This window comes from Penaeus monodon, unplaced genomic scaffold (genome assembly GCF_015228065.2).
Source record: "Penaeus monodon isolate SGIC_2016 unplaced genomic scaffold, NSTDA_Pmon_1 PmonScaffold_1819, whole genome shotgun sequence".
In the NCBI taxonomy this organism is placed as follows: domain Eukaryota; kingdom Metazoa; phylum Arthropoda; class Malacostraca; order Decapoda; family Penaeidae; genus Penaeus; species Penaeus monodon.
The window spans coordinates 1-12,897 of NW_023647694.1; the positions used below are offsets into that span (position 1 = coordinate 1).

Below are 12,897 nucleotides of genomic sequence, written 5' to 3' on the forward strand. Positions count from 1 at the left end.
CCCCCCGACCTTCCTACCTTTATTTATTCCCAAACAGGACAAGCCCCAGTACCCCTTGTTAGCACTTTGTGCCAAATTAGAGAAAGCACAACATTAAGAACTCTGGCTTTGTGATGGGTTGTGGACTTGCTCTCTGAGTGGTGACATGCAGAGGGTATTTTCGTAATTTCTTGTTAAATGTGAGGCCACTGCTGATGTACCTGTGTTGCTTCTTATTCAATTTTTTTTTATGCGCTATAAGAAGGCAGTGTCCATTTCCCTCTATCTTTGTGCATCGCTCTTAGTAACATTAACCGAGAGTATTGGTGCTTATGTGGACTCTCCTCCTGAGACCAAATCCACTCCTGATAATCCACAAGCAGTGTCAAATGAATCACAGGCCTTTCTAACCCAGGGTCCTGTCCCCGGACACCCACCCAATTGCTGTGTGCTTACATTCCGCAATGCATTGGTCACAACATGTTTTCTTAATCTCCAACTTTATTCTTTTCCTGCGCAGATTATTTCAAATATCAGTTAGTGTAGTTTTTCCCTTTCTCTATGATAGTGTCATATTTTCCTGTAGATATATGCCAAAAATATTTTGTGTTGCACAAATTTCATATGATCAACTTTCAAAGCAAATATCATAGATGAAAAGTGTTCTGTTATTCTAGCCATAACATGCAAATTTTACCTTGTACTATATGGCTTTGTGAAACTGAAGTTATACCCCAAAAATAAGGTAATAGAACATGCAAAATAATAATAATAGCTACAGGAAACAATCTGCAGAAAGGGAAGAGAAACCCACATATCAGTGGAAGTGCAAGCTGTATATTGTTAAATATCTGGTTGGGGTTATGAGACAAAGTTAATTATGGAGTTTGGTCACAGATTAGATGCAATCCTTGGTTCAAAACTACTACTACTACAACTATTTTTTTTTTTTTTCCAAATTATCTGGTGGAGTTAAAAAAAAAAATTGTGATTATACCTAACTTGAAACACAGGACCATTAGGGGAATAATTGCTGTTCCTATACCCATTATTATTTTAGGTATTTTTTGTAGCATCCTGAAACCCCAGACGCTAATATATTGTTTGATGTTGGCTCATGATGGTAACAAAACACAGGATCATCAGAAATTGTTCTGACATACACAGTTTTACATAAAGTCAAACAAAGACCATGAAAAATGTTATTGTGCTGGTATGACTTTTAGATAAAAGCAAAACATTATGTAAGCTTCAAATTAAATGGAAAAAGTACCTGACTATCCTAGAAACAAGAAGATGTTTCAGCAGTTTTCAAGGAAGTATGTGTAAAGGGCAAATATATTTGAGGTATGAGAGTTAGGCGTTTAGAAGATGCTACAAAGGAGACCTTTTGTTTATTCATAGTAACCATTTCTTTAGTTTTATAATATATCTTCTTGTTTGTTTTCTAGATATTATCAGTTCTCTTGCTTTATTTCCTTTTTTTAATACAGATATATATATCCAGGTAAAATTCCTCTTTGTACAGACACATCCCTAAACCCTCCTTCCCTCACACATCTACTCCTCATCTCCCACAAAAAATAGTGCAATATTCAAACTGTTCAACTGTTTGAAGAACTTTATAGTTGAAGGCTTCTTGCAAATGAGTACACTATCAGGAAGTTAGTTGAAGTTGATAAAACAGACCATATTGAATGTCAAATTAGAGGGATCTGCTTGGTTCTAAAGGATATCAAATTTAAAGATCAGTAAGAAGGTTCAGTTTTTTTTTTTTCTTTCTTTCTTTCTTTCTTTCTTTCTTTCTTTCTTCTTTTTTCTTTTTTCTTTAGTTCAAGGCTTTGTGGAGAAATGAAAGAATGGTAGCATTTTATCTGTGGTTCACTTGTATATCAGTCAGTAATGGTTAGGCCTGTATTTCAACTTCTAACATGGTGCACATATTTGTTTGAAACATTTCATGTTTACTTCCTCCCATGAATGACTTTTAATATTTCTTCATAATTGTCTATTTAGAAATCCTGTCTTTGCAAAATATGCATGAATTGGTTATAATAAAAGGACGATGTATTACAAAGATATACAGAAGATTTATTTATTTGTTTATTTTGTTTTTATTTTTTTAATTTTTTTATTTATTATTATTTTTTTTTAATTTATTGTTTTTTTTTTTTAGTTTATTATCAATATGTTATAGTTATAAGAGTTAGTTTAATGATTTTAAGAAAATTTTGTTACCAATGACTAATTGCTTTTCCTCTTTTGCTATTAGGATATTAGAAACTATTTTGCCCGAGTTGGGGCAAAGAAGCCAGAGAAGCCATCCACCCAAGGGAAAGAGGGCAAAAGAAAAGCTGTTGTCATTGACTCAGATGAGGAAGATCCCCTTCCTTCCTCCAATAAGAAGAGAGTTTTAGCTTCTGACTCTGGTGCGTATTTCGGAGGTGCAAAAGTGTTAGAATTGCAAACCCTTGTTGAGCTCTTCTGTTTAAGTATAACTATAACAGCAGGGGCAGGCATGATGCCGTTTTGGCTGTGGGGAATGTCAGAGTTTTGCCTTTTTTGACATTGTTATGCACCCCTTTATGAAACTTCCTATGATGTTTTTATTTTATGTCTATAAAGTAATCATTTTCAATTTCAATTAGCAATAGATGTATCATAGATGATGAAAGGTATAGAGATCATCAATCTCAGTTCCATATACTGTTTACCTTTTGGGTGATCAGAGACATACATTGTTCATTGATGCCATGATGACAAAGATACATGCCATGTCCACTATCTTTATTATTATTTTTATTATATTATCATCATCATCATCATCAACATCATTAGTAATAGTAATAATAGTCTTCACACATAGATGGCTTCACAAATGCTTAATCACCAAGAAGTCAATTACAAGTCCTGTCTATCTCTCCTTGTTACTTGTTTCCTTCAGTTTTGTAAGGATTCCTTTTTCTTCTTTATTGCTATTAGTATTGTTAATAACATTGTCAATATAATAGGAGGTGCATTGATATTAATTGCATTAAAAAAAAATCCTCAAGAAAAGGAGAAATCAGATGAAGTTACAAAAGTCTGCTAAATAGTTCCTTGGTGGCTGAGCAGTTTCAGAGCCATCTGTAAAGTTCACCAAAGTTTACAGTATATATACAAGGCAACTGTGGTTTAAGGTTCAAAAATTATGTTGTGAAAAAATAACTCACTCCCAGTGATTTATGTACTATCGAATCATGACAAGACTGTCCCCACATACCAAGATGATATCCCATCATGTAAACAGTTTGCTCACAAGTTTGATCCAGACTGCTATCATTTAGGAGAAAAAGTCTCTCAAAAGTAACATCTTTTTATTAACGAAAAAGTTATGATGCTGCAAGTAAAGTGTAGAGAGTGGGGCAAAGTTATGAACCCTCTGCTCCAAATTTCAAGTGTACCAATAGGCACATGATGTAGTATAGTGCTGGAAAGTCCAGTTTTGAGCTATTTAAACCTGTACACTTTCAAAGCTGAAAGTGATTAATCTTTCATTTTTCTTTCAAGCAATGATGAGGTGGTAGGGTATAAGTGGACAAATAAGCAAAGATTTTTTTTTTTAGAATCACTATATTGGTGTTTTTTTTATTCCTTAACATATAGTTTAATTTCTCAGATTTTTGCCACAAGAGTGGGATTTTTTTAGGAGGGGGAATGGTAATAATGCCCCTGGATTGGTATATAGTGGAAGATTACTGTTATATTCCAAAGATATCAAAGGTGTGAATATGAAAGATACACAGTTCTGATGTTTAGATTTTTTACTTTATATTATGAACTTTTAATAATTTACAGATGATGATATCTTCTGTGTGACTAAAAATAAAAAACAAATCAAGAAAGAAGAGCCAGCAGCATTACCCAAACCAACCACCCCAAAATTAAAACCTGTGGCTCCTTCAGATTTTTTTGGAACTTCACCATTGATCAGAAAAGAGGAGAGGAAACCATCATTAAAAAGAAAAAAGTTATCAAGTTTCTTATCTGTTTTGTTATGATTTATGTTATATGCTAATATACCTTTTTTAATGCCAAAAGTAATGATCAGGAAATTATTTTAATTTAGATTATTTTAGTTAAAGATCCATTAAAGATGCACTCTAGTAGCAGCAAACACTGATGATGTGATGCATTATATATAGTACCTCTAGGCTTCTTTTAGTGTTTGAATTATTTAAAAATTCTTATGGCTTAGTAATTTATCAATAAGTTACTTAACCTTAATTCTTGTAGTGTTGCCACCATTTGTGATCATGGATTTTAGGATTCCTTTTTCAATTTTAAATGAATGTTTCAGAGCAGAGACAGCAGTATAGATATAACAGTGATGAGACTTCGAGAAAAAACTCTGGAGCAGCTTGACAGGCAGCAGCAGCATGCATCCAAGAGACCAAACAGGAGACCCAAATCTCCCTCAGGGAAGGAGACAAAGCCAAAGCCAAATGAAAATAGCCCTCCAAATAAGGACAGTCCTAAGGGAGGTCTAGCAAGTAAATTGTCAGCTAAACTAAAAGAGAGCACTGATATAAAAGCGATAAAGGATGAGAAAACAACACCGCAAAAAGATAAGGAAAAATTGCATAGCCATGAAAAAAAAAAAAAATACAAAGCTGAGAAGCATGAAGATGTACAATCTCCAAATGAGAAGGATAAGAATATAATTGCAGAGAAAAAGGAGAGAATAAGTCCCAAGAAGGAGAAAATTACACCTAAGAAAGAGAAAGGCAATCCATCAGACAAAGAAGCATTATCAGTAGTGAAAAAGAAAACCCCTAAAAAGAGTGAGACAAGTGAAAGTGAAGAAGTTGGATCCACCCCCCAGCCAGAGGAAAAGAAGAAAAATTCAAAGGCAGCTTATCTTAAGTTTTTGCAGAGATCTGGGCCCAGTAATCCAGGCAGCAAAGAGATTCCTGAGGTGATACCTTGATGTATTTCTTGAGCATTGTTATAGTTTGTCATTTGATGAAGGGGTATGGAATTTAAAGGTTTAATTTGTTGAGGAAACTGTCTACTCTTAAGAGTATTTATGAAATATGCTTGGCATACATATGTCTATACTTTAGCAGTTCTACTTGAAATCTTATTTTTATATTTATGCCTACTCTTAGTTCAGACTAAAGAAATATTTCCAATATATGTAAAATGTACTTTGTTGCAGGGGGAGCCAGACTGTCTGCAAGGCCTTGTGTTTGTGCTTAGTGGTGTATATGAAAGTCTGGATAGGGAGGAAGCCTCAGAGTTAATTAAAAGACATGGTGGCAAAGTCACAACGTCTGTCAGCCGCAATACATCCTATCTTGTCTTGGGTAATGAAGCTGGGGAAAGCAAAATAAAGAAGGTAGGATTTACTCTAATACCTACATTTTGTTCTGATTTGAACTTGGAGAAATCAACAGTAAGCAAGATGATCTACAATATTGATTCACAGAATATGCAGTAAAAAAAAAATCTGTATAAAATAAAGCATTGAATTTATCTTATCTATATATATATGGTACAAATTAGTTGATATAATTTCATCAGTTGTGTAAAAATAAATTTATATTTTTTAGGCAGAACAATTAGGCACAAAACATTTGGATGAAGATGGATTATTAGACCTCATTCGTACACGCCCAGGAAAAGGATCTATGGAGAAAACTCCCAAGGAAGGTATGACACATATCTGCTCAAGATTGTATTTTAAAATATTTGAATTAGGCCATCCAAATTTATAACCAGTTTACTGAGATATATTTCCTTTTGACTAAAACTGTCTCTTCTATTACAAGAAACACCTTGCAAACTTAAAGCATTTGCAAAAGAAAGTAAAGGAAGTGCACTTGAGAAATCTTTGGTGAGCAGTCCAGTGTCAAAGAGCCCAACTTCTAAGCCTGTGGCAAGTGCATCTAAAACACCCAGTCCCGGAAGGCCACTCTTTCAGAACACCCCTACATCACAGGTAAATTCATTTACCATTTTTGAGATTTGTTAGATTTTTCCATTTCTTTCAGCTTGCTGGAAACCATAACTTGTTCAAATTCACTGACATGAAATAAGAGGTTGTATTTACTGTTAATTAACATTTTCATGGTAATCAGTTACCAGGAATAAATATTTATTTAAACAGCTAGAAATAGAATATTTCCTCCTACTAATATTATTAATTTCATTATGTAGTTTACCTGGATACTAATATGAAATCACAAGATAACATGATTACATGCCATGACCAGTGTTATTTTAGTTTATTAATTGCAGAGATAGCTATACAAGTTCTTAGTCACCAAGGAGTATTTCACTTGTTCATGTTTTTCTGTGATTCTGGAAAGATTCTTTCATACTAGTTTACTACCTGTATTATTAGTATTTGAATAACATTATGATCATCATAAGGTCAATAACAATAAAAAGGTATCAGTGTTAATTGTATCAATATTTTATATATGGCATAAAAAAACATACCAGGAATGGGAATTTGATCATTAGAGCTTACTAATTCACTCCTTGTTGTATGAGTATTTGTGGACCATTTATGTGCAATAAAATTCACAGAAGACTACAGTGGACAGTACATAACCTCACAACCATTGGGTTAAACTTGAAAGTAGCTTCAGCCATTGTTGTTACTAGTCCATTCTTTTGTCATATTTGTCACTGCTATGTTCAGAAATGTTAAATAAATGCCATCTGTCATTATTGATTTATTAAAATCATCAGGCAAGTTGCAGTCCATCTTCCACAAGCTCATCCCCAAAGACTCAGCCATTATCTTCTCAAGAGTTGAGTGGGAAATCTGGGGAGACACTCATGTGGGTGGACAAATATAAACCAGCTAGTCTTAAGAACATCATTGGACAGCAGTCAGAAAAGTCCAATGTGAAGAAATTACTTTTTTGGCTACAAAATTGGCATAAAAACCAGTCTGGGGACAAAAAACTACAAAGACCAAGTAAGTTTTTTTTTTTTTATGAGCACCATTCCTTATAGAAAACTAATGTTTTATTTTACATTTTGTGTCTCCAAATTATTTGTAATTAAAATAGATTATAAAGAAGCACATACTTTAGTAGGCATTTTTTTCTTACAGGTCCTTGGGCTAAAGATGATAATGGTGCTTTTTTCAAAGCTGCCCTTTTATCAGGCCCTCCAGGAGTTGGTGAGTAGGCTTTTGTGTATCAGAATATGGCTTGCATGGATTTGCTTAAGTCTTTGCTGATGGGTGGCATGTACGCACATGCCATGGCATGGTGGGACCATCTGCCAGAGGCATGTACGCAAATGCCATAGTGTATGTATGGACATGCCGTGAGTTTTTTTTTTTTTACAATCATGGCAAAATATGATTTTTCTGCCAGTGAAAGTGTGATTAAGTCAGTTTTAACACTTTCTCATTTTTACCATGCAACAACAACAACAAAATAAAATGCAACAAACCAACAATTTCAATTCCATGATGTCGCACACTGCTTATTTTATTTGGACTATAGACCGAATAATAATCAATTATAGAGTCTATATAACAACAAAAATACCCTTCAGTCTCGATTTATCAGGAAGTTTGGCAAGTAGTGACTTTAAAAAATAATGAAAACTGAAAATACAACATATCTTCGTAGTATTACGAAGAAATGGTATGGGATGCTGGTATTTGGCATGAGTGGTCACGCATGCTTGGGCGACGATATAAGCCCCCGGCAGCGAGGCCCAGGCCACTATGAATACTACCCGTCAGAAAAGGGTTAATTAATAATGATATAGACTACATGCAAGATTAGTGCTATGATTTGGAGTTGCTGTAGGTTGATGTAATTTTTAGCTCTAGAGTTTCAGCATATTTAAAAATAAAGTATTTTCTTTACCTAGGTAAAACAACAACAGCACACATGGTCTGCAAAGAAGCAGGTTATGACTTTATTGAGCTCAATGCATCAGATGCTCGCTCCAAGCGCACTTTGGATGAAGTTGTTTCTGAACTTCTTTCAAACAAAACTTTAGCTGGTTTCACTAAGAGTAAGTATAATTTTATAAAATGTGTAATGAATGATTATATAATACTGCATGTAGATCTCAGGTTCTTGCCGTAGTCTATTTCTTCTTCACATATTGACTAAGTGAAATTGGAATAACATTACTGAGAGGGTAGGATTGTGTTATCTCAACCAGAAAGAGGAAAGACATGACTAATTTCTTTATAAAATTCTTCTTTTCCCTAATTTCTTATTGTGTGAGTATTCATAGATTGGTCATCATAGTAATGACAGGTTTTTGAATTTTTTAGATAAAAAATAAATAGAATAAGATATTAACTTCCATGATCAGAAATAGTAGGATTAATGTTTTCCAATTTCTATTTGTACAATTTATTGCAGAAGCTAAATTTGATTAATAGTTCTTATGTTTTATTTTAGCATATCTCATTTGATTCTTTTGTTCACAGGCAAAGGCCAGAAATAATACCAGTGCCAAAAATGCTTTAGTGATGGATGGTGGATGGAATGTCTGGCAATGAAGACAGAGGTGGAGTTCAGGAGCTGATCACTCTCATAAAGAAATCTAAAATACCAATCATAACAATGTGTAATGACAGGAATCACCCTAAAATTCGTTCATTAGCCAATCATTGTTTTGACCTCAGATTCTACAAACCAAGGATTGAGCAAATCAGGGTAAGCTTCTTCTTATGCTTTCAGTATTAATACTTTACATGCAAGTTGGAGTTTTAGCCCTGTCTTCAATAGGAATGCCCCTTTAGAATTTGGTAATAATACATTTTAGAGGAATTATCTAGTGTCATTATGGTTTTCTGTGAACTAATTTGTAGAGTCCTAATTATTACTGGTTTTCAGGGGCCAATGATGTCTATATGCTTCCGTGAGGGTATCCAAATTAAACCTGATGCCCTCGATCAGATAATCATTGGATCAAACCAGGACATAAGGCAGATCCTTCACCATCTATCTATGTGGTCAGCCAATGAAAAAAATCTGCAAGTTGGTGATATGAAGCGAGAAGCAGAAAAAGCCAAGAAAGACATGAAAATGGGGATATTTTTTTGCTTTCTTTTTTATGTTTGGTTGTATTTATTATTTTTTAGAGTATTTTAAATAAAATGAAAAGAGGGATGTGATGAAGGTAAAAGCTATTTTGATTTTGATGTTTCCTCTGCAGGGTCCATGGGATGTCTGTAAAAAGTATTTTCAGAGGCTGACCACAAAACCATGAGTTCATGATAAGTCTGACCGTTTTTTCCATGATTATTCCATTGCACCCCTTTTTGTTCAAGAAAATTATCCAAAAGCTGTTCCACATATTGCCAGGTGTGTTGACATTCCAGTTTTAGAGAACATGTGTCTTGATTTGACAAAAGTAAATAATGGTAAAAAGTTGAGTGAATATAAATTGAAGTATTTAGGTATTTTGGCCAGTTCTTATTAATAACATCATTCTCTTCCAAAAGGGGTAATCGCCGCACCACTTTGGAACAACTTGCTAAAACTGCAAGCAGTCTTGCAGATGGAGACTTAGTTTTTTTTTTTAAGAGAAAGCCATTAGGTCTAAAAATGCATGGTCTCTCCTTCCTACTCAGGTAAGATATCAAATATTGAGCTTTTCATAAAAGGAAAAAGAAAGAAAGAGTACACTGAAAATGTGTAATAGTATATATGGCACAATATTCCTGTGGGAGGAAAACGAAACTTGTAAAAATAACTATCAATATATATATATATATATATATATAAAATATATATTATATATATATATATATATATATATATATATATATATTATATATATATTGATAGTTATTTTTACAAGTTTCGTTTTCCTCCCACAGGAATATTGTGCCATATATACTATTACACATTTTCAGTGTACTCTTTCTTTCTTTTTCCTTTTATGAAAAGCTCAATATTTGATATCTTACCTGAGTAGGAAGGAGAGACCATGCATTTTTAGACCTAATGGCTTTCTCCACTAAGTCTCCATCTGCAAGACTGCTTGCAGTTTTAGCAAGTTGTTCCAAAGTGGTGCGGCGATTACCCCTTTTGGAAGAGAATGATGTTATTAATAAGAACTGGCCAAAATACCTAAATACTTCAATTTATATTCACTCAACTTTTTACCATTATTTACTTTTGTCAAATCAAGACACATGTTCTCTAAAACTGGAATGTCAACACACCTGGCAATATGTGGAACAGCTTTTGGATAATTTTCTTGAACAAAAAGGGGTGCAATGGAATAATCATGGAAGAACAGGTCAGACTTATCATAGAGACTCATTGTTTTGTGGTCAGCCTCTGAAAATACTTTTTTACAGACATCCCATGGACCCTGCAGAGGAAAAATCAATAATCAAAATATGCTTTTACCTTCATCCCCATCCCTCTCTTTTCATTTTATTTAAATACTCTAAAAAATAATAAATACAACCAAACATCAAAAGAAAGCAAAAAATATACCATTTTCATGTCTTTCTTGGCTTTTTCTGCTTCTCGCTTCATATCACCAACTTGCAGATTTTTTTCATTGGCTGACCACATAGATAGATGGTGAAGGATCTGCCTTATGTCCTGGTTTGATCCAATGATTATCTGATCGAGGGCATCAGGTTTAATTTGGATACCCTCACGGAAGCATATAGACATCATTGGCCCCTGAAACCAGTAATAATTAGGACTCTACAAATTATTCACAGAAACCATAAACACTAGATAATTCCTCAAAAATGTATTATTCCCAAAATTTTCTAAAGGGGCATTCCTATTAAAGACAGGGCTAAAACTCCAACTTGCATGTAAAGTATTAATACTGAAAGCATAAGAAGAAGCTTACCCTGATTTGCTCAATCCTTGGTTTGTAGAATCTGAGGTCAAAACAATGATTGGCTAATGAACGAATTTTAGGGTGATTCCTGTCATTACACATTGTTATGATTGGTATTTTAGATTTCTTTATGAGAGTGATCAGCTCCTGAACTCCACCTCTGTCTTCATTGCCAGACATTCCATCCACCTCATCCATCACTAAAGCATGTTTGGCACTGGTATTACTCTGGCCTTTGCCTGTGAACAAAAGAATCAAATGAGATATGCTAAAATAAAACATAAGAACTATTAATCAAATTTAGCTTCTGCAATAAATTGTACAAATAGAATTGGAAAACTTAATCCTACTATTTCTGATCATGGAAGTTAATATCTTATTCTATTTATTTTTTATCTAAAAAATTCAAAAACCTGTCATTACTATGATGACCAATCTATGAATACTCACACAATAAGAAATTAGGGAAAAGAAGAATTTTATAAAGAAATTAGTCATGTCTTTCCTCTTTCTGGTTGAGATAACACAATCCTACCCTCTCAGTAATGTTATTCCAATTTCACTTAGTCAATATGTGAAGAAGAAATAGACTACGGCAAGAACCTGAGATCTACATGCAGTATTATATAATCATTCATTACACATTTTATAAAATTATACTTACTCTTAGTGAAACCAGCTAAAGTTTTGTTTGAAAGAAGTTCAGAAACAACTTCATCCAAAGTGCGCTTGGAGCGAGCATCTGATGCATTGAGCTCAATAAAGTCATAACCTGCTTCTTTGCAGACCATGTGTGCTGTTGTTGTTTTACCTAGGTAAAGAAAATACTTTATTTTTAAATATGCTGAAACTCTAGAGCTAAAAATTACATCAACCTACAGCAACTCCAAATCATAGCACTAATCTTGCATGTAGTCTATATCATTATTAATTAACCCTTTTCTGACGGGTAGTATTCATAGTGGCCTGGGCCTCGCTGCCGGGGGCTTATATCGTCGCCCAAGCATGCGTGACCACTCATGCCAAATACCAGCATCCCATACCATTTCTTCGTAATACTACGAAGATATGTTGTATTTTCAGTTTTCATTATTTTTTAAAGTCACTACTTGCCAAACTTCCTGATAAATCGAGACTGAAGGGTATTTTTGTTGTTATATAGACTCTATAATTGATTATTATTCGGTCTATAGTCCAAATAAAATAAGCAGTGTGCGACATCATGGAATTGAAATTGTTGGTTTGTTGCATTTTATTTTGTTGTTGTTGTTGCATGGTAAAAATGAGAAAATGTTTTAAAAATGATTAATCACACTTTCACTGGCAGAAAATCATATTTTGCCATGATTGTAAAAAAAAAAAAACTCACGGCATGTCCATACATACACTATGGCATTTGCGTACATGCCTCTGGCAGATGGTCCCACCATGCCATGGCATGTGCGTACATGCCACCCATCAGCAAAGACTTAAGCAAATCCATGCAAACCATATTCGATACACAAAAGCCTACTCCCAACTCCTGGAGGGCCTGAAAAAGGGCAGCTTTGAAAAAAGCACCATTATCATCTTTAGCCCAAGGACCTGTAAGAAAAAAATGCCTACTAAAGTATGTGCTTCTTTATAATCTATTTTAATTACAAATAATTTGGAGACACAAAATGTAAAATAAAACATTAGTTTTCTATAAGGAATGGTGCTCATAAAAAAAAAAAAACTTACTTGGTCTTTGTAGTTTTTTTGTCCCCAGACTGGTTTTTATGCCAAATTTTTTGGGTACCAAAAAGTAATTTCTTCACTTTGGACTTTTCTGACTGCTGCCCAATGATTTTTCTTAAAGACTAGCTGGTTTATATTGTCCACCCACATGAGTGTCCCCCCAGATTTCCCACTCAACTCTTGAGAAGATAATGGCGGGAGTCTTTGGGGATGAGTTTTGTGGAAGATGGACTGCAACTTGCTGATGATTTTAATAAATCAATAATGACAGAGGCTTTTATTTAACATTTCTGAACATAGCATGACAAATATGACAAAAAATGGACTAGTAACAACAATGGCGAAGCT

The 12,897-nt window shown here is 34.0% G+C and overlaps 1 protein-coding gene and 1 pseudogene across 1 annotated transcript; one reads left to right on the forward strand and one right to left on the reverse strand.

Annotated features, from left to right (window-relative positions):
* Window positions 1–2,195: 2,195 nt before the first annotated feature.
* Window positions 2,196–9,619, forward strand: LOC119569706 (annotated as a pseudogene).
* A 264-nt stretch (window positions 9,620–9,883) lies between these two features.
* On the reverse strand, window positions 9,884–12,414 carry LOC119569708 (replication factor C subunit 1-like). Its single transcript, XM_037917756.1, has 6 exons — window positions 12,347–12,414; window positions 11,495–11,641; window positions 10,840–11,069; window positions 10,467–10,661; window positions 10,187–10,338; window positions 9,884–10,046 (listed from the first exon to the last, which is right to left on the reverse strand). The coding sequence occupies exons 2-6, from the start codon at window positions 11,619–11,621 to the stop codon at window positions 9,899–9,901; spliced, it is 852 nt and encodes a 283-aa protein (XP_037773684.1). The 5' UTR covers window positions 11,622–11,641; window positions 12,347–12,414; the 3' UTR covers window positions 9,884–9,898.
* Between the last annotated feature and the right edge of the window lie 483 nt (window positions 12,415–12,897).

Excerpts from the sequence above, each read along its gene's own strand:
- LOC119569708 (XM_037917756.1), bottom strand. The coding sequence starts at position 11,621 with ATGGTCTGCAAAGAAGCAGGTTATGACTTTATTGAGCTCAATGCATCA. Across the intron at positions 11,070-11,494 it reads TTTAGCTGGTTTCACTAAGA|GCAAAGGCCAGAGTAATACC; the intron begins GTAAGTATAATT and ends TTTTGTTCACAG. Across the intron at positions 10,047-10,186 it reads GCTGTTCCACATATTGCCAG|GGGTAATCGCCGCACCACTT; the intron begins GTGTGTTGACAT and ends CTCTTCCAAAAG.